This window comes from Muntiacus reevesi, chromosome 3, assembly GCF_963930625.1.
Source record: "Muntiacus reevesi chromosome 3, mMunRee1.1, whole genome shotgun sequence".
In the NCBI taxonomy this organism is placed as follows: domain Eukaryota; kingdom Metazoa; phylum Chordata; class Mammalia; order Artiodactyla; family Cervidae; genus Muntiacus; species Muntiacus reevesi.
Window position 1 is genome coordinate 55975269 of NC_089251.1, and position 21621 is coordinate 55996889.

General features: G+C 43.6%; 1 protein-coding gene across 2 annotated transcripts in view; it reads left to right on the top strand.

Moving 5' to 3' along the window:
• SMYD1 (SET and MYND domain containing 1) overlaps positions 1–21621 on the top strand; it is a 44308-nt gene that overhangs the window by 17749 nt on the left and 4938 nt on the right. Inside the window, exons 5-9 of one of the 2 annotated variants that reach the window (XM_065929168.1) lie at positions 1562–1600; positions 3676–3865; positions 15502–15594; positions 19177–19340; positions 20687–20855. In XM_065929168.1, the coding sequence (XP_065785240.1) occupies positions 1562–1600; positions 3676–3865; positions 15502–15594; positions 19177–19340; positions 20687–20855 (655 nt within the window). The remainder of the gene's footprint in view (positions 1–1561; positions 1601–3675; positions 3866–15501; positions 15595–19176; positions 19341–20686; positions 20856–21621) is intronic. The other variant, XM_065929169.1, reaches the window with a different exon arrangement.

Genomic DNA, 21621 nt, shown 5'->3' on the forward strand with positions numbered 1-21621 from the left:
ATAAGCCATTGACAATAACAGGTTTCCCCCCAAAGATAATGGTTTCTGGTTCTTAGCCAAGAAACAAGCTTATGCTCCAGTGGAGCCTGGACTCTGATTTCCCTTTTCCTTCCTAATTCTGGAACAAGGGCATGCCTGACTTTTGAGCCTAGGCTTTTGAGCACTTGAGAAAGTCCCTCAAGACAGGAAAGTTTATTTTGGACCCAGATGACAATCTTTTCCTGGTATATTTGTGTTTCCCTTCCTAAACATCTTGGGGTTCCTGGCCTGGACCTCATGGAATCCTCCTCAGGGGGACTGGTGTCTGGAGTTACCCTGGTAGGCAGAGAGGATCAAATTCACAAGTGGGGCTGGTCTTTCTGGGTACCACTCCCATAAGTGGTGATGACCCAGTGCCTTTCTTGTCACTACCACAGAAACCTGGGGGCCCATTCTTCAGATCATCACCAGTGTCTGCTCTGGCTTCAATGCATCCACTAATTTTGAACAGGCATATGGTACCTGAGCTTCTTGGCTGTTGTGTGAAAGAAGGTGACTTTGCAGTAACAGTCTAGGTGCCCGCCATAGTGGAAAGAATACTGGTTGTGGTGTTAGGAGTCCAATTCTAATCCCAGCAATTTTTACATACTACCTGTGTGACTGGTCTCCAGATACATTCAAACTCTTCCCAAGACAGACATCAAAAGAGGCCACCCTTATGCCCAAGAAGCTTGTTTAGAGGGATAATAATATGTAGCTTCCCATGTGGTTTTTTAGCACTCTACCTTATTTATGGAAAAGAATGCCTGCAGGAACATTTATTTCATTTAAAAAGAAATTGATGTTGTTCAGTCGCTTAGTCGTGTCCAACTCTTTGTGACACCATGGACTGCAGCACGCCAGGTTTCCCTGTCCTTCGCTATCTCCCGGAATTTGGTGAAACTCATGTCCATTGAGTCGATGACGCCATCCAACCGTCTCATTCTCTGTCATCCCCTTCTCCTCTTGCCCTCAATTTTCAATTTAAAGAGAAATTAACCAGAGTAAACCATCCAAGGATTGTTTGATTCTGCTTCTTGGTGGCAATGCAACTGGTAACTTGAAGTTGAAGCCCTATTGGTGTACCACTCAGAAGATCCTAAGGCTCTGAAGGGCTACTCCAAGCCCAATTTGCCCATGATTTGGCGTTCAAACTTGACTGGGCAACCAGGAGCATCTTTCATGAATGGTTCACATGCATTTTTTTGCCCTGCCACTGAAAAATATGGTAGCCCTTTACTTTTGAATTCATTGTCTTATGACAGTCTCGTTGCCAGCTTACAGATGAAAATACCAAGGCCCAGGGTATTTGTCCAGGGCTGAGTCCTTCTGAACCCAGAACTTCTCATTCCATATCAAATGTACTTTCCATTATACCAGGCTACATCTTGGCAAGGAAGCTCAGCTAGAAGGGGTTGGGAGAGAGGTGGTCTTGCTGGCCAAAGCTTTGATGGCATAACCTGGAATGCTGTGCACTGTTGCTAGCTGTAAAGGATGAGCCAATGGTAATGATTTCCATTTGGGTGTCTGTTTTGTTTTTCAGTCATGAGGCAGTGAAATCCATGTTTCACACCCAGATGAGGTGGGTCAGTCTTTGAAAACCTCCCTGTTCCTCTGACCCATCTCCCTCACTTGCCTGATTTTTGCTGGGACTGCCCCTTCCTGAGACCCCTTGGTTGCTGTCTGTCTGTAATGCCTGTCCACTCCCCCACATCTCATCTTTGCTGAATGCTGTATGTTTAATGCATTTATGTTAATCATCTTGTTCTTCACCTACCACTACCCGCTGTGCTGTGCTTTCTTTTGCTCCCTTCCTTCCTTCTGTTTTGCTCCTCATTTCTTTCTCTTCTCCAACCCCAAAGTATGACAGTCCTTTCCAGTCCACATCATCTTAGAAAACCACACATGATTCCTCTAAACCCTATTTACCATGAAATGAGGACTGTTGATATTACTGACCTACTAAAGGACTGTGTGTTTGTTCGTAACCTCCAATTTCTCACTCAGACTAGTTCTAAAAATGGTATCTGTAAATGTGATGTTTTTGGTAAGTATTTATTCATGTATTCTCTTTACGGCTTCTGGGTCAACTATGAATTAGTGGCCGGTATGTTATGATAAAGCTCTTGAGTTCAAAATCTTGGCCCCATTGCCAAAGTGCTGTGGGACCTTCATGGAAGTTATTTCACCTCTCTGGGTATCAGTATCCTCATCTGTGAAATGAGGAGGTCAATGCCCTGTACTGGGACATATTAGGATTCTAAGCAGAGCTGTGAGTAGGTCATCTTGCCCTTCTCTCTTTTTGCTTTTCACTCCTTCAGTAACAGTCAAAAATTAGAGTGGAGATGAAAGGAAACAAGGGACTAAAGATGACAATTTTGCCGGTCTCCATATAAGGGCTGTGTGTGTGTGTGTGTGTATGTGTAGTATACATATATATATATATATATATGATCACATTTATTGGGCATGGCAGTGTACCCCACTTTGAGAGAAGCAGTCACCTCAGATACCTGGACACACGTGTCACTGCCATTCCGCTGTTCCTTGCTGGGCTGTCATCTCAGAACATGTGGAAGGGGTTGCCTCTGACTGAGACCATCTCCTGCCTTTCACATGGCATCTGACTCAGCCTCTCTGGGAGGTGAAGGGAATGACTGTGGACCTCTCTGCAGATGCTTTCCTAGCCCTCCGCATCCTGCCACTTACTCTCTAGGTGATGGGTTCCCTCTGGGAAGGAAGGTGCCAGGATCTTGGGGAGATACAGGAGCACAGCTTAGATACAGAAGCACAGTCTGCTGGGCTCACTACTCTTACTATAGCTTCTGGCCTTGTGGGTAGAAGATGCATGGCTGAGAGGGCCACGGGCTGGTCTCTGCTGGTTTGGCTTAGCTGGATGTCTGTTGTGCAGCGGCCTTTTGTGTTCAGCACATTCTGTCTCTATTACATGGTGAACTGTATAGTGTTGTAGGTAACTGGAGGCTCAGGTCTAGGCTGGAAGGTAGTTGAAATGTCATCTGCTGTCTCTAACCCACCTTCAACCCCAAATCCATGTGCCCCAGTAAACAAAAAAGTGAAAAACGCAGTGGGCTACTAAAGAGCCAGCTTTTAGTTGCCTTCAGAGATTTCCAAGCATAACTCTCCCCATTTAATGTTGGCTTGAACCATTGGGCCAAAAGTTTAGGTAAGCCAGGGCTTATAATTAGACATAATGGGCTAAGATTATGGGTAACTGAATATGTGTGTTTCTGAGAGAAGCAGTCCCTGACTAACCAGACATGACTATTAAGTCTTCTCTTGTTTGAAGTTTGTACCTTATTATTTCTCCCTTCTTTTGTTACAATCAGTGGCTAAATGCACAGGGATAATTGCAGACATGGAAGCTTCATATGCTTTTGTGACCAAGCCCAGCTCTCTACTGGGAGTCTATTTGAGCTGATTCCAGAGCAACAGACTGAATGGAGCAGATTTGATTGTTATGACAAGTAGAGCAAACCTATTCAGAAAACTGTCCTTTATGTCACAATTCCCGCTTTTGGAGGAATGTTTTCTCAGAGTGTTAGTGGAAGTTATCTTTGAGATTCAACTCCTTGAAACCTTGAAGAGCATGTATCCCACCCTGGATTTGATTGACTCTTCTGCTTTACCTTGGTCTAGAATTGAGCTCCGAGCCCTGGGCAAAATCTCAGAAGGAGAGGAGCTGACGGTGTCCTATATCGACTTCCTTAATATCAGTGAGGAACGCAAGAAGCAGCTGAAGAGACAGTACTACTTTGACTGCACGTGTGAGCACTGCCAGAAGGGGCTGAAGGATGACCTCTTCCTGGGGGTGAAAGACGACCCGAAGGTACACGCAGCCCACTACTGGGGTGCTCTTGGGCATCTTCCTCAAGAGCCGGACCAGGGTGGATTGCCCAGCTACCCACGGTGCCCTTGCCTTCCTGACTGTGGACAGAGCACCACAGATGGGTCCTAGCTAGTGCCTTGGTGCCACTGCTTGCCAGGTTTTTGAGTTTGGGGGAGTAACTCTGTTTATTCAATTGTAAAATAGGAACATGACATCCACTGTGAGGGGCTGTTATGCGGATTAAACAGGATGATCTATATAAAGGAGATGGCACAGAGAGTAGACACTTAGTAAATTTAAGTTCCTCTTCTTGCCCCCTTGCACTTTAAGTGATGCAGAGAGTTTCTCATAGAGAGCCCAGATGGGCAAAGAGATTTGTTGTCAGATTATCACAAATATTTTCCTAGTCTTACGGAAATGGGCGATGTGCAGACCAGGCGATATTTAGATTGGTTAAAACATTTACCTCCTGAGTAGCTCTTTCCTCATCAATGGTGAGAGTACTGAGCATTGAAAGTCTTATCAACGAGGAGGTCGGGGCTTGCTGAATTGGGAGAGCTAGGCTTCTAGGTGTCAGAGTAGCCAATGAAAGCAGCAAGACTTTAATTGCTTCCTGTAATGGTAAAGCATGAGGTTGAGACTGGAGTGGGCACCGATTCCCTCAGTCCACTTTCCCCCCATAGGAAGGCACACAGATGGAGGGTCAGGTAGATCAGCACAGATGTGAGGGTTGGCTCACTGCTGAGGGACCCAGAACTGAAGGCTTTGTAGTTTTATGGACCCTGAGGCATGTGAGTGAGGCGGTCAGAGATGGGGGAAGTCAGGAGTGGAAAAGTCCTGGATACAGAGTCAGAATGAGGAAACATGTCTTAAAATCCCCCAGGGACTTCCCTGGTGGTCCAGTGGTTAAGACTCCATGCTTCCAATGCATGGGGTATGGGTTCCATCCCCAGTCCAGAAGCTAAGATCCTACATGCTATGTGGTGCAGTCAAGAAAATACTAAAAAAAAAAAAAGAAAAGAAAATCTCCCTCAACTCCACTTTCACAATAAGCAGGCCTCAGTAGAGGCTCCTGAAGAAGACCTCAAGACCTCAGTTAATCAACTATACTTCAGTTAAAAAGAGAGAGGGAGAGACTTAAGAATGAAGGCACATGGGTCAGGAATGCCCGTATGCGAAGAGTGTGACCTGCCAGGATGGGCCTGAGCCCTTGACTGCACCTCCCTTCAGAGACTGCGGTGCACTGGCCTCGCACCAAGTCTCTTGTGGGGAGGGCAGCTTTCCCTCCTACCTGTGTGGCATGCCAGGTACAGCTTATAGTCAGATCTGAAAAAGCACATATAGGTTTTTAACCAGGCGCCAGACTCGTTGGAGAGACTAAGTACTTCTGTATAATGCACAATCCATCAGTGCATTTGAAGACACAGATATACTTGTGAATTAACTTAACTTCTGTATCCTATTGGGCTTCCAAGGTTGCACTAGTGTAAAGAACCCACTTGCCAAAGCAGGAGACATAAGGGACTCGGGTTTTATCCCTGGGTTGGGAAGATCCCTTGGAGGAGAGCATGGCAACTCACTCCAGTATTCTTGCCTGGAGAACCCCCTGGACAGAGGAGCCTGGCGGACTGTAGTCCATAGGGTCGCAAAGAGTCGGACATGACTGAAGTGACTGAGCACGCACAGATACGCTGCATCCTGTGTGTTGGCAGAAACTTGTCTCTGGTTAGAGCAAAGGCTACAAACAAAACTGACTTCTAGGTTCAGATGGTGGGACCCCACTCAATTACTTATAGCATCAGTGCTACTGTCCCCCAATCATTTCTCTTTCTCATTCCCAGGCTATTCTAGACTTTTTTTTTTTTGCCACTAGCTTATTTTTATTTTTAATAGATAATATTTTTTACCCTTTGGCCAAGGTATTCTAAGAATTACCCTTAAGATATACTTGCATCCATGCATGGGTATATGTATAAAGAGATAGGCCACTGTGGCACTGTTGGAAACAACAAAATATTGAATAATACCTAAATAACCACCAATAGGGAAATATTTAAGTTAAGGCAATATCTCAAATTCACTAAAACTGATGAGGTATATCCTTATGTACAAATATGAAAGGAGCTCTATTTTTTTTTTTAATTTATTTTTAATTGAAGTATAATTGATTTACAGTGTTGTGTCAGTCTCTGGTATACAGCAAAATGATTCAGTTATACATGTGTGTGTGCATGCTAAGTTGCTTCAGTTGTGTCCAACTCTGTGTGACCCTCTGGACTGCTGCCTGCCAAACTTCTCTGTAGGATTTTCCAGGCAAGAATACTGGAGTGGGTTGCCATGCCCTCCTCTAGGGCATCTTCCCGATCCAGGGATAGAACCTGTATCTCCTACGTCTCCTGGATTGGCAGGCAGGTTCTTTACCACTAGTGCCACCTGGGAAGCCTATACACACACACACACACACACACACACACACACTCAATTCTTTTTCATGTTTTTTTCCCATTATGGTTTATCATAGGATACTGAATATAGTTTCCTGTGCTATATAGGAGGACTTTGTTGTTTATTCATTCTATAGATAATAGTTTGCATCTGCCAGCCTCAAACTCCCAGTCCTTCCCTCCCCCCACCCCTTGGCAACCATAAATCTGTTCTCTATGTCTGTGAGTCTGTTTCTATTTTGTAGACAAGTTTGTTCATCTCATATTTTAGATTCCACATGTAAGAGGTACCATATGGTATTTGTCTTTCTCTTTCTGGCTTACTTCACTTAGTATGATAATCTCTAGGTCCATCCATGGAACTGCAAATGGCATTATTTCATGCTTTTTAAATCTCTGAGTAATATTTCACTGTATATATGTGCCACATCTTCTTTATTCATTCATCTGTTGATGGACATTTAGGTTGTTTCTGCATCTTAGCTATTGTGATTAGCGGAGCTCTATTTCTTTTTTAAAAATCATTTATTTATTTATATTTGGTTGTGCTGGGTCTTCCTTGCAGTGCTCAGGCTTCTCATTGTGGTGGCTTCTCTTGTTTCAGAGCACATGCTCTAGATGCTTTTGTAGTTGTGGCACACAGGCTCAGTAGTTGTGGTTTGTGCATTCTGGGGTGCAGGCTTAGTAGTTGTGGCACATGGGCTTTAGCTGCTGTGGTTTAGCTGCATGGGCTTTAGCTGGCACATGGAATCTTCTAGGACCAGGGATCAAACCCATGTCCCCTGCATTGGCAGGTGGATCCTTGTCCACTGTGTCACCAGGGAAGTCTGAGCTCTATTTCTTAAGAGAAAAGAGTTAAGGGGCCAAACATTGACATATGAATTTGTGTCCTAGGGCTGCCATAACACCCAGGACCCCAAACTAGGTGACTTACAATAGAAATGTATTTCCCAGTTCTGGAGGCTAAAATTTGAAATCAAGGGCTTGGCTGGACTGGTTCCTATTGAGGGCTATGAAGGAAGGATCTGCTCTAGGCCTCTTTCCTCAGATGGTAGACGGCCCTGGGCCTCTTTCCATGGTCTTCCCCTCATTCGTGTATCTTTCTCTTTACCTGGCATTCTTTTTATGAGAATACCAGTGCCATTGGATGAAGGGGCCACCCTTAATTAAGTTTGACCCCATCTTAATTAATTATATCTGCACTGACCCTATTTCTAAGTAAGGTCACATTTTGAGGTATTAGGGGTTAGAACTGAAACATATGAATTAAATTTGGGACAGGAATGTAACACTGTATGCAAATTAAAATTAAATTTATTTAATTATTAAAATTAGAAGGGACACATGCACTCACACAGATACACGTACCAACATGTGTGTACAAGCAGAAGTCAGTCAGTCTCGATACAGGGCAGGATACAAAACACTCAGGAATGTGTTCTTTTAAAAAATTTGTTTATTTATTTATTTATTTTTGATTATGCTGGGTCTTTATTGCTGCATGTGGGCTTTCTTTCGTTGAGTCGCAGTGAGTGGGGGCTACTCTTCGTTGCGGTGCACTGGCTCTAGGGCCCTCGGGTGTCAGTAGTTGCAGCACGCAGACTCAGCAGTTGTGGCGCACAGTCGTAGTTGCTCAGTGGCATGTGGAATCGTCCCAGACCAGGGATTGAACCCACGTCCCCTACATTGGCAGGCAAACTCTTATCCACTGCTGCTTGCTGCTGCTGCTAAGTCGCTTCAGTCGTGTCCGACCCTGTGCGACCCCATAGACGGCAGCCCACCAGGATCCCCCGTCCCTGGGATTCTCCAGGCAAGAACACTGGAGTGGGTCTTATCCACTACACCACCAGGGAAATCCTGGGAATGTGTTCTTTATAGGAACAACCCCATTTTCACAGAGTCAAAAGTTCTATATTCCAGGAAATGTGTATTGGCTTGTATGTATGGGGCACTGAGCTCAGTATCACAGGAGGTACAGAAAAGAACAAGCTACTGTGTCCACCCTTACCCTGACCTTCCAGAACCTGCAGGTTAACATGTGTCTTATCTGCAAGCCAGCCAGCCTTCCAGCCTGCTGCCTGGACCTGAGTAATTTTTTTCATAACCTGCTTCTGCTGCTGCTGCTGCTGCTGCTAAGTCACGTCAGTTGTGTCCGACTCTGTGCGACCCCATAGATGGCAGCCTACCAGGCTCCGCCGTCACTGGGATTCTCCAGGCAAGAACACTGGAGTGGGTTGCCATTTCCTTCTCCAATGCATGAAAGTGAAAAGTGAAAATGAAGTTGCTCAGTCATGTCTGACTCAGCGACCCCATGGACTGCAGTCCACCAGGCTCCTCCGTCCATGGGATTTTCCAGGCAAGAGTACTGGAGTGGGTTGCCATTGCCTTCTCCATAACCTGCTTCTACCACTACCTAATTTTTAAGAGGCCAGACCTTCTTTCTTCCTTCTGAAATTAAATGAAATAACTGTAGTTATTTCTTTGAATCTTTTGAAATTTCTTTTTATAGAAACCAAGTTAAGGCATTAGTTTAATTGTAAATTAATTAGTACAAATGAACTAAAAATAAATTAGATAAGAGATAGGTATTACTTATTTTGACATGGAATATCTGTTTCTTATTTAATTTATTTTGAGTTCATTGCAGGCGTGCTCAGTTGCTTCAGTTGTGTCTGACTCTGCGATCCTGTGAACTGCAGCCTGCCAGGCTCCTCTGTCCATGGGATTTCCCAGGCAAGAATACTGGAGTAGGTTGCCACGCCCTCCTTCAAGAAGTCTCCCCGACCCAGGGATCAAACCCATGTCTCTTTATGTCTTCTGTATTGGCAGGCTGACTCTTTACCACTAGTGCCACCTGGGAAGCCCCTTTGAGTTCATTAGTACTAATTAATTTTTTCCCATTTACTTATCCTGAAAGGACCCATCTATGCTCATATAGTACACTGTATATGTAGATTTTAAGATTTTTGTATATTTTATACATTTTTAGGAGAATATCCTTATACACACCCAAAACTCTACAGTTACATTTTAAGATTCTGAAATCAGATATGTTGTTTTTTCTTTTTCTCATTTAACCTTTTAATTTTTTATGGGAGTATAGCCAATTAGCAATGTTGTGTTAGTTTCAGGAGCACAGCAGAGCAACCCAGCTATACATATACACGTATCCATTCTCCTCCAAACTCCCCTCCCATACAGGCTTTTGAATTTTTTTATATTTACCTGGCAATACCAGTAGTTAAGTACGTGATGTGTAGTTGTTAGTTCCTGCCCCTTCACTTTAAGCTGCTGCCAGATGGTGACCATATGCCTACATCTTCCAATCTAAATTGAAGAGCTGACATCTCTCTTGATACAAAACATCAATGATTTCTGCTTGAACTGACCTGGATTCAAAGCAAAAGCTTTTTTATTATTTTTATATCAAAATGGTTTCTCTATTAAAATAAAGAAATAACAATAACTTGGGTTTTCATGGTGGCTCAGACAGTAAAGAATCCGCTTGCAATTCGGGAGACCTGGGTTTGATCCCTGGGTTGGAAAGATTCCTGGAGAAAGAATGGCTACCCACTCCAGTATTCTTGCCTGGAGAATCCCATAGACAGAGGAGCGTGGTGGGCTACAGTCCATGGGGTCACAAAGAGTCAGACATGAATTTGGTTTCTCTATTAAAATAAAATAAAGGAATAACAATGACTCAACCAAAACAAGTGAGCAGAAAAAAATTTTTGAGTATAATTTTTTAAAAGCAAGTGCATTTGAAGACATAATAAAAGGCTGTTATAATATAGCAGACTGAAGAAGGGAATGGCTACCCACTCCAGTATTCTTGCCTGGAGAATTCCATGGATAGAGGAGCCTGGCAGGTGGCAGTCCATGGGGTCACAATGAGTCAGACACGACTGAGTGACTAACACTTTCACTTTTTCCCCCTTTCGTAATGTAGTGGAAAGGACACTGGAGAAAAAATTAGGAGGCTGTGTTCTCATTCTGGCTGTGACACTGAATGTCTAAGCTTGGGCATGGTTCTTCCTTTCCGGTTTCAGTTTCCTCATCTGTGAAGTGGAGCATTGGACTAATTTATTAACAGTTCCTTTAGGCTTTTCTATGATGTCATCACAATTGCTTTTATTTATTAAATAATTCTTTACCACAGCCTGATAAGCTCCTCTCTGTACACCAGGCTTTGTGAGTCAAGTCAACTTCAAACCTTCAGTTGGCATCAGATTGTTTCAGACTCATGTGAGTGTATGTGTATATATTATATATATATATAATATATACATATAGAGTTGAATAAAAATAAAAACCAAATATTTTTAAAATGAGAAAATAACACCAATTTCCCTCAGTTGTAGCTTTGAACCCTCCTTGTTTAGGTTGCTGTTTTTTTAATTTTTAATTTTTTCCCTCTTTCTCCAGCCTTCACCTATTTCACAATAGGGATGTTTCAATTTTTCAAGTTTGGGGAGCCAGTGTCCCTCTTTCCCTCCCCTCATCTTCTTTTGGTTCCTCCTCTGGTTCCTCCCGCTTCGCCACTAGCTCCTCCCCTTCTCTGTTTCCTCTCTCTTCCTCCCTGTTTTCTATTAATCTTGGTGCTCCTGGAGAGTAGAACCTCTCTCTGTGGGGTTCCTTAAATCCTATCTGAGGATCAGGTTTTCCTGCCTTTACTCTGAAAAGAGAGCCAAGTGGAACAGCCCATTTCTCTTTTCAGAATAGCTTTATCACACGTTGCATGGGTCAGTTAACAACCTTTCAGCCAGGTTGTTTTGAGAACCTTGGCAGTTGCCTCCTTGAAAAAATTTAACTCCCTTCAAGAGCTTAAAGTAGCACTTTTTCTTACAGCATCAAATTGAAGAAGATTTTTTAAAAAATGCTTTCTGTAAGAGATGCACTTTATTTTTTTAAATTTGTTTTTAGTTGGAAGATAATTGCTTTATGACATTATGTTGACTTCTGCCATACAACTATATGAATCAGCCATAAGTATGCAGATGTCCCTCCCTCTCGAATCTTGCCCCATCTCCCCATCCCACCCCTCTAGGTTGTCACAGAGCACCGTGTTGACCTCCCTGCACTATACAGCAACTTCCCATTAGCTATCTATTTTCCATATGGTAATGTATATATTTCATTGCTACTCTCTCAATTCGTGCCGCACTGTCCTGCCCCCGATAGGTCCAAGGTCTCTCCCCTATGTCTGTGTCTCTATTCCTGCCCTGCAGATAGGTTCATCAGTACCATTTTTCTTAACATCTAACAGCTTGGTATTCTCTGAGTTTTTCCTGCAAGTTATTGATTACTCGAGAAGATTCACTAAGAACTTTGCATATGATGGAACTGACAGTAGCTTGGAGACTAGTAGTGATCAACTAGATAGGATTTTATGAGCCAACACTTGTGCAACAAATGATAGGTGAAACTGAAGATGTACGTTTGATGGATGGATGATACGATACACCTCTGGACCCTACTCACAGGACTCTGCACACCAGGCAAGACGTGGACTCCTCTTATTAATGTGGTTGATTCAAACGGGCTTAGGGAAGCAGACACACATTGAAATAATGTGGTCTGGGACCAAGACATGACCAGTTAACTAACAGGGGGCTGAGTAGTACTCAGGCGGGAAGTCAACCTTTGGGTTGTTAAGCAGGAAGGCAGCCAGAAATCTCAGTCAAATCAAAGGACAAGGTGAAGTTTAACCCAGGGGTGAGACCCAATAGAAGGCAGAGCACTGATGTATGTATGCATTAATTGTTGGGGTCAGGCTGTGAGGCAAGTACAGAGCCAAACAACAGAAGTGTGGGGAAGCCCAGGCCTCCCTGGTAGCTCAGACAATAAACAATCTTCCTGCAATGCAGGAGGCCTGAGTTCCTTCCCTGGGTTGGGAAGATCCCTTGGAGAAAGGAATGGCAACCCACTCCGATATTCTTGCCTGGAGAATTCCATGGACAGAGGAGCCTGGAAAACTACAGTCTATGGAGTCACAAAGAATCGGTCATGACTAAGTGACTGACATTTTCACTTTTCAGGTACAGAAGGATATGGAAATGAAGGTAGTTAGAATTGTAGGGATAATGAGGAATTCTGCAGAAGTCAAAGTAAGTGGAGGGGAGGGGAGAAAAAGAAACATAATCCCACTTCTTTAAGTGATCCTGATGTTGAAGCAAGCTTTTCTTGGTTGGCAGCTCTCCTACTGCAAGGTGAACACAACAGAACTGGCTCAAGGCAGCTGGGAGCCTGAGGGAAGACCCTGATCTCCATTTATGGAGGAGGGTTTTCTTTTTTTTTTTTTTTTTTTTTTAGGAGGGTTGTTTTTAAGGGAACAGATGCCCATTCTCTTGTTAGTTTTTGATAGTTTAGGGAAGGTGACTCCACAAAACAATTTAAGCAGAAAATCTAAACAGAGTTGTTGACCCCAATTCCCTATGGTAAAAAAATATTGGATACTTGGAGACCTGATTAAATAAATTAGTCTAGCTTCATATAGTAGAAAATTCTAGTTATTAAAAATGCAATATAGGTTGTTTTTTTTTTTTTTTTTTAAGAAAGCAATTACAGGGCTTTTATTACCTGGGATAGACATTTTCCTTAGAGAATTGATCTCATGCTCCTTTCCCTCCAGACTGTTAAGCTTAGAACACAGAATGAATGAGAGCTTCATGTGGGAAGCATGATAATGTCTGTAAAATTCTGTAAAATGCTTGGTAGTTTTGTTTTCATATTTATATTGGGGAATATCTACTGTTCAGTCACTAAGTTGTGTCCAACTCTATTCGAACCCATGGACTGCAGCATTCCAGGCCCCCCTATCCTTCTCTGTCTCCCTGAGTTTGCTCAGATTCCTGTCCACGGAGTCAATAATGCTATCTAACCATCTTATCCTCTGCCATCCCCTTCTCCGTTTGCTTCAATATTTCCCAGCACCAGAGTCTCTTCCAATGAGTTGGCTCTCCGCATCAGATGACCAAAGTACTGGAGCTTCAGCTTCAGCATCAGTCCTTCCAATGAATATTCAGGACTGATTTCCTTTAGGATTGACTGGTTTGATCTCCTTGTACTCCAAGGGACTCTCAAGAGTCTTCTTCAGCACCACAGTTCAAAAGCATCAATTCTTTGCCACTCAGCTTTCTTTATGGTCCAACTCTCACATCCATACATGACTACTGGAAAAACCATAGCTTTGACTATAATGAATGAAAAAAACAAACAAACAGGCAATAGAGAGAAATATGTTACTATACCAGTTAGAAAAACATGATACTATTGATGTAGACACACTTACACATGTGTGAACATGCAGGACCGAAGTTCAGCCAGTGTAAGGTGATATGGTCATGTAGACATACTATTGATGTGTCTGTGCCTTTGATCTGTCAGTGCTTTTCCTATACTAGTTGTTAAATATTTAAAATATTATTCCTGTGTATATGTATTAGAAAATACTCCTCAACATACTGTGTCCATCTTTGGGTGAGTTCTGGGGATTTCCACTTTTTTCTCCATATTTTTTTTTTTTTTTTAAAGAAACTTATTTTTATTTATTTATTTGACTGCTCCCGGTCTTAGTTGCAGCACATGGGATTTTTAGTAGCTGCATGTGGGATCTAGTTCCCTGACCAGGGATCGAACCCAGGCCCCCCGCATTGGGAGCCCTGAGTCTCAACCACTGGACCACCAGGGAAGCCCCTCTCCATATTTTTTTTAACAGTTTGCATATATTAATTTTACAGTCAGAATAAATAATAAAGTTTTTTTTTTGGAAAAAATTATATCAGATTTGCCTAAGCAAAAAACTTTTTTTTTTTTTCCCTCAGAAAAGAGCTTCTGATATTGGTAAGCATTGCAGGCAAACTCTTTCTTTGGTCTTTGAGAAATCTGGCACTTTTTCTTCAAAATTATACTTTCATGGGAACTGGCTTCTTGATTATGGTACCTCAAATATCAAACCTCATTTTTGTTTTACAAAATCACTGGACTGCTTAGGCAAACATAGGAAGCCTAATTGGTCTAGATTTCACAGCTAACAAGTTGTCTCATGATAGCCTTTTTTAAAAAATCATGCATTTATTTATTTTGTTGCATCAGGTCTTCATTGAGGCACGCTGGGAATTTTGTTGCAGTGCACCGACTCTGTAGTTGTGACACTCGTGTTTCAATAGTTGTGTCATGCAGACTTGGTTGCTCTGGGTCATGTGGGATCTTAGTTCCCTGACCAGGGATCGAACCTGTGTTCCTGCTTTGTAAAGTGGATTCTTAACCACTGGATCACCAAGGAAGTTCCTCCTAGGAACTATGAGCTGGATGCAGAGACACGTGAAAGGGTTGACAGCCCATAGCCACAGAGCCCTGTTTAATGAGCTTCAGTGGCAAACCGGAGTATGATTATTTTGGTTAAACCCTCAGCCTCTGTCCTCAGTCCTGTGCTGGCCAGTATTTGGGTGGAAACAAAAATTCAAGGGCATACCTATAGAATATGTGGTTGATTTGAAGTCAAGAGGAAGAACGGCAAACATTTTGAGTGAAAGAATACAATAAGAATAAAAAATGCCAGAGAAAATACAACAGGGATTAATGCCAGATTCTTCATTGGGGTCTATAAACCCAGGTACGAGCTGGGCTGGGGAACACGACCCAGCAGCAAGGCTCTGGGACTTGGTCAATGGAAAATGCAGTGTGCATCAGAAGCATAATGAGGGAGCTGGAAAAGCTATAGGGATCCTGAGTGGCATTTACAGAAATGAAGCATTCACAAGGAGGAAGGCATTAATCTTGTACTACAGTAAATGTCAACAAGAGCAACTGAACCTATTTGCAAGGCAGGAATGAGACGCTGACATACAGAATTAAAATGTAGACATGGTGGGAGGGAGTGGGAGGGTGGGACAAATTGGGAGTTTGGATTGACGTATATACTCTGCCATGTATAAAAAGAGAACTAGTGGAAGCCTCGTCTATAGCACAAGGAGTTCACTTCAGTTCTCTGGGATGGGCGGGTGGGTGGGAGGGAGGTCGCAGAGGGAGGGGGATATGTGTACAGTTATGACTGATTCACTTCGTTGAATGGCAGAAACTAACACAACATTGTAAAGCAATTGTACTCCAATAAAAAAATGTTGGCTGTTCAGAGGTGGGGTGGGTTGCCTCATGAAGGGGCCTCCAACTCAGTGTCTCTTCCTTTCCCAGCCCTCTCAGGAGGTGGTGAAGGAGATGATACAATTCTCCAAGGATACATTGGAAAAAATTGACAAGGCTCGTTCCGAGGGTTTGTACCACGAGGTAAAAATTCATTTTTATAGGGGGTAGGGGTGGGGAAGAGGTCAGAAAGGTTCTCTAGTAAAAGAGGGAAATGGTGGGGGGAAGTAAAGATGGGGAGGCTACCAAGCAGGTTTTTTTCTGGAAGATGTCCCATGGTTGAGACCATGGCTCTTCTCGCCCTTAAGCCATGTAGCCCCTTTTAGGGGTGTGTTCTCACTGATGGTTCAACTCACTAAAACTGGATTTGAGGAAAGCACAGGCAGCCTGACAAATGTCCCTGGGGTTTGGGCGATGGTCTGTAATATTTTAGGCTGGCATCAGGGATGGAGGAATGGAAATGGCAGTGGATGGCTTGCTTCCTGGTAACTGAACGTGTGTCCTGCCTACAGTTTCCAGGCTCTTATAACTGTGCATTCAACCCTGGCTCTACACTAGAGCCAGGCCGTACACTAGAATCATTGAAAAATACTGATGCTTAGGACAGTCCTTCCAGAATCTCTTAGCGTGGGACCCAGACATCAAGATTTTTAAAGCTCCCACGTGATTTCAATGTGCACCTAAAGCTGAGACCCACCACCAGCACTGACCTGCAGAGCACTTATTTGCATTGAATTCACTCAGGCAGTTTGTTGGAAATGCAGATTCCTGTGTCTCACCCCCTGGGATGTGATTCACCCAGTCTGCAACAGAACACAGGGATCATCACAGTATTTTTTTTTCCCTCCAAGCTCTTTAAACAACTTGTGTGGCTGGGTTTGGATGCCACTAGGATGTGGCAGTGTGGGAGATTCATTTCTGTTCATTTCTATCAGCTTTTCCGTTGTCTTCACTCTTCTTTCCTCACTCATTCATTGCCCATTTTTGAGCCCTTATTGAGGTGACCAACACAGGACATGCTGCTTGCCTCCCAGGAGTCCGTCAAGTCTCAGGGAGAGTCCCCATGAACAAAGCATTGCTGTACAATATAAAAAATCTGAGGTTTGAGGTAGGAGCTTCAGCCCCTGATTCCATTCCTTTGTCCTCTCTTCTTTGTTTGTCCTCTTTTGCTCTCAAGCTGGGCAGGGCCAGATGTAGGGCTGGACACTGCCTATGAGTTCATGATTGTTTTCAGGATGGATTGTTTGTTAGCTCACACTCTGTCACACCCCCACCCAGTTGCCCCAGCGGCCTCTGGGAGAATCTCAGAGAAAACTAATTTCCACTCATTAGAAATGGAAAGAATTGTGTGACGTTTCTCCTATGAGATTGGCAAGGGCAAGAGAGGAGAGCTATGAACCACTAAAATCTAGAAACCATCTGACTTTGTAGGGCATCACTGAAGCTATGTCTACACATGACTTAGTCAGGAAAGCCTGACTCCAAGTCCATTGGGATTGAGCCCATCTTCTTCCTCACCAGGACCAATGTGGCCTCCTTTTAGTCAGTCTCCTGGACCCTCTCTCTGCCAATCCATCCTGTACACCTCCACCAGGTCATGACTGTCCAATGTCACTGTGCATAAGGGCCACCCAGGGGCAGATACAAGCTACAGATGCCAGGGTCCCTCCCTTTGATATTTAGTTTCTTTGGTCTGGGGTAGGACTCAGACACTGGGATTTTACAAAGCTCTCCAGGAACTTACATAGATTTTGTCTCAATGGCACCTGAATGCACATTGGTATCACTAGTCCAAATGATGCATTTTATAGCCATAGAGGTGTGGAAATGGAAACATAGCTTGGATTCTACTGGTTACATCACCTACCATACTACACATGTCCTCCTCGCCTAATAATAAGTTTTATAAGGCTGTCAAAGGCTCAGGTGAAACACTGCTTTATAAGCAATACTTCATGAGAAGGGGCCTGTCTTCCAGGATGTGGTATACTCTTTATGTTTTTCCAGCTTTATTGAAGCATAGTTAAGAAGTAGAAGTTTTACTTGTTCAAGGTGTAAAATAAAAAAAAGCTCTCCAGATGATTCCAAAGCACAGCCACGATGGAGAATCATGGACATGATGGTTAAGATAAAGCTCCATTGGTTGGTTTGAATCTGCACTCCATCACTCACTCTCTGTGTAACTTCAGCAAAGCACTTACCCTCTTTGTGCTTCTGTTTCCTCATCTGGGAAAATGAGGATATTAGCAGTACCTCTCTCATCATGCTGTTGTGAGAAGAAGTAGTGTATGAATATAGTTTTCATAACTCCCTACTGACTTCTTTTTTAATTGGGGGATTATTACAATGTTGTGGAGGTCTCTGACATACATCAGTGCCAATCAGTCATAATTATATATGTATCTCCTCCCCCTTGAGCCTCCCTTCCTGACACATTCCCCCATTCTAGTTTATCATGGAGTGCCAGGCTGGACTCCCTGTGTTATATAGCAGCTTCCTGCTAGTTATCTATTTTACACATGATGGTGTATATATGTCAATGCTACCTTCTCAGTTCGTCCTTCCCTCTCTTTCCCCCGATGTGTCCATTCTTTATATCTGCGTCTCCATTCCTTCCTTGCAAATAGGTTCATCAATACCATTTTCCATATTCCACATATATGCATTAACATATGATATTTATTTTTCTCTTTTTGACTTACTTCATTTCACTCTGTATGACATCTCTAGGTCTATCCACATCTACAAATGACCCAGTTTTGTTCCTTTTAATATACCATTGTGTGATTCCATTATTCTTAACCAGTTTTATTTAGGTTTTTGTCAATTTCTAAGGAAACGCCTGACTAGTACACATATACACAGCAGACAGGAAACTTAGTTCATGTTTGTCTGCCACCTTCCATGCATGTCATGTCACTGCATCCTCACATGGCAGAGGTATGGACACAGAGAAACATGTCTGCATCTCCATCTCTTCTCTGTGAATAGGTTCATCAGGACTATTTTTCTAGATTCCATTTGTTGTTGTTCAGTCATGTCAGACTCTGCAACCCCATGGACTGCAGCATGCCAGGCTTCCTTGTCCTTCACTTCCCTGTCCTCCCGGAGTTTGTTCAGACTCGTGTCCACTGAGTTGATGATGCCATCCAACCATCTCATCCTCTGTCATCCCCTTCTCCTCCCACCCTCAATCTTTCCCAGGGTCAAGGTCTTATCCAATGAGCCAGCTCTTCACATCAGGTGGTCAAAGTATCGGAGCTTCAGCATCAGTCCTTCTAACAAATATTCTAGATTCCATATACATGCATTAATATGAAATATTTGTTTTTGTCTTTCTGACTTACATCATTCTGTGTAACAGGTTCTAGGGGTCATCCATCTCACTACAACTGACTCAAATTCTTTTCCTTTTTATGGCTGAGTAGAATTCCCTTGTATATATGTACCATTCATCTGTTAACAGACTCCATACTAACTTCTATGGTAACTCCTCATCCTGCCGTGTCAGCGCTGTGTCCCACTGTTATCCTTTCCATCCCTGCATCTTAGCCAAACGGGAACCATTTTTCTCTCCAAATCACCACAAGCTGGTGCTTTCCCATCTCTGTTAGCAGGTTCCTCAGTCTTTGAAACAGGAGTGTCCAGTGGCATCATGATGCTCCCGTATGTGAATTAAGCTTGTGCTCTGGTGCAGTGAGTGTGGACAGGGCTTGTGTCTCCTAGGTTGTGAAGTTATGCCGGGAGTGCCTGCAGAAGCAGGAGCCAGTGTTTGCCGACACCAACATCTACACGCTGCGGCTGCTGAGCATTGTTTCCGAGGTCCTCTCCTACCTGCAGGCCTTTGAGGAGGCCTCACACTACGCCAGGAGGATGGTGGATGGCTACATGTAGGTGACGATCCTGGGTCTCAGGTAGCCTCCAGAAATGTGTCTGTTTCAGGGATGGTAAGAAGATGGCAGGCATATCACTAGATCCCTCCCTCTGGCACCCACAGCAGGCATTAGTAATCGATCACCATCCTCTTTATGACTGAACGTCTTTATCATGGTGTGCCCAGCAATAATGTCCAAATAATCAGATCTGACACTTGAGATGAAATCTGTGTGTCAACCTTTGTCTTTCCCACCTCGAGGTTGTCTATTATTTGGGTGGCATCTTCTGCTTTTGATTTCCTTAAGGCTAAATCTGGCTTGATTTTAAGTGCCTAGAAAGGTTCCCCCCCCACCCCAACCAATCAACCAATCAACAGAGGCAATCTTGCAGCTTTAGAGTTTATCAAAAGAAAAAAAGAGAGGGACTTCCCTGATAGTCCACTGGTTAAGACTCTGTGCTTCTACTGCAGGGGGTGAGGGTTCAATCCCTGGTTTGGGACCAAGATCCTGCAAGCCCCACAGTGTGATAAAAAAACAACAAACAAAAAAACAGAGAGAAAGAGAAGGAAAAAAAGAAAGAAAATAAAAGAGGTGTGGGCCATCCTTGCTTATAAACTGTAAAAGGCAACTTCCTTGCCTTTCCTCTGCTAATGTTTTCTCTTGCCGTATGTGTCCACATTGGTGTGTGAATTTGTATTTCTGGCCAAATGAATACTTTTGCATAAGGAAGTTGTATTTTTTTGAATGGAGGGTACCCTCTTCAATCCATGGAGGGTATCAGGGAGGTAAGAATACCACTTTGTCCCACGAAGAACATTCAAATTATTTTTTTCCCCTAAACTTCTTAGCTTTTTCCCAAGGAGAGCTTGAGTGCACCTGAAGGCTGCCAGCTCCCAGTACTCAAGTTCCAAGTACAATCCTGACCCCGTTTCCCTGTGAGGACTTGGCTCAGTGGCCCAGGTCAGAGTCTCCACCTCACAGCCTCACCACGTGGGGTGTTTGGCATCTGACTGTGGCTCTGTGTGCCTCAATCTATCTTTGATGGTGGATACCTCCCAGGGCTGATGGGGAAAGCAAATGGACTTAGTCAGTGATGTCACTTTGTTTTATTTATTTATTTTATTTTGACTGCCCTGGGTCTTCATTGCAGTGCGCTGAGGCTTCTCTCTAGTTGCCCCACAGCAAGTGGGATCTTAATTCCCCAATGAGGGATTGAACCTGTGTCCCCTGCATTGGAAGGAGGATTGTTAACCACTGGGCCACCAGGGAAGTCCCATGTTCCCTTTATAAGCTGTCAAATGCTGTGCAGATGCAAGGCAGGTTGGGAATATGTGTTATGATTACTTTTTATGTCCCCACAGGAAGCTGTACCATCCCAACAATGCCCAGCTGGGCATGGCCATCATGCGGGCAGGGCTGACCAACTGGCATGCTGGCAACATTGAGGTGGGGCATGGCATGATCTGCAAAGCTTATGCCATCCTCCTGGTCACACATGGACCCTCTCATCCCATCACCAAGGACTTAGAGGCAAGTGGCATCTTGGGGCTGGGTTGGGCTCTCTGAAGATGAAAGCTGAGTACTAGATTCTGCTTTTGCAAAGACCCTAGTTGTGTCAATTCAGACATGCTTAGTCCCTCCTCTCGTTTTACATCTGAAAAAACTGAAGCCCAGGGAAGGAGAGTAACTTGTCCTTAGTCACAAAGCGAGTGGATGGCAAAACTCAGACTTGAACCCTAGGTTGCTCCAAGCCTGGACTGAGAAAACCTAATGGTGTGCATGTGTGTATAGCAGGTACATTAGAAAACCTGCTACGTGGAGTAGAGTCAGAGAGCACAGGCTCTAGAATCAGACTACTGCCGGGATCCAGTTCCTGCTTTACCACTTTCCAGCTGTGTGGCTGCTAATACTGAATGTATGGGCCTCAGTCTCCTCATCAGCGAAATGGAGGAAAAAGACAGGGTTGGCACAAGGGTTTGATGAGTTGGTGTGTGAATGGCATGCTTTTCATAGCTGCTGGTTTCCTTTGTGCTTCGAAGATTGATTTATTTGAAGGTAACAGAGTCCAAAGGACTGTTCTTAGGCAGCAGTATAGGGAAAGAGGACAGACTCTGGCGTCATAGAATATATGAGAAGACTAACTTTATGTCAGTATATTAAGCTTGTCAAATAAGTCATTGTCACCGAATTCACTGCTCTGACCTTAGCCCTGCAGCGAAGCCTGGCCCTTGATAAATATTTCTTGAATTAACATTATGAGGGTGAGGGTTTTGCTATATGTCACAGGCTGTAGTCT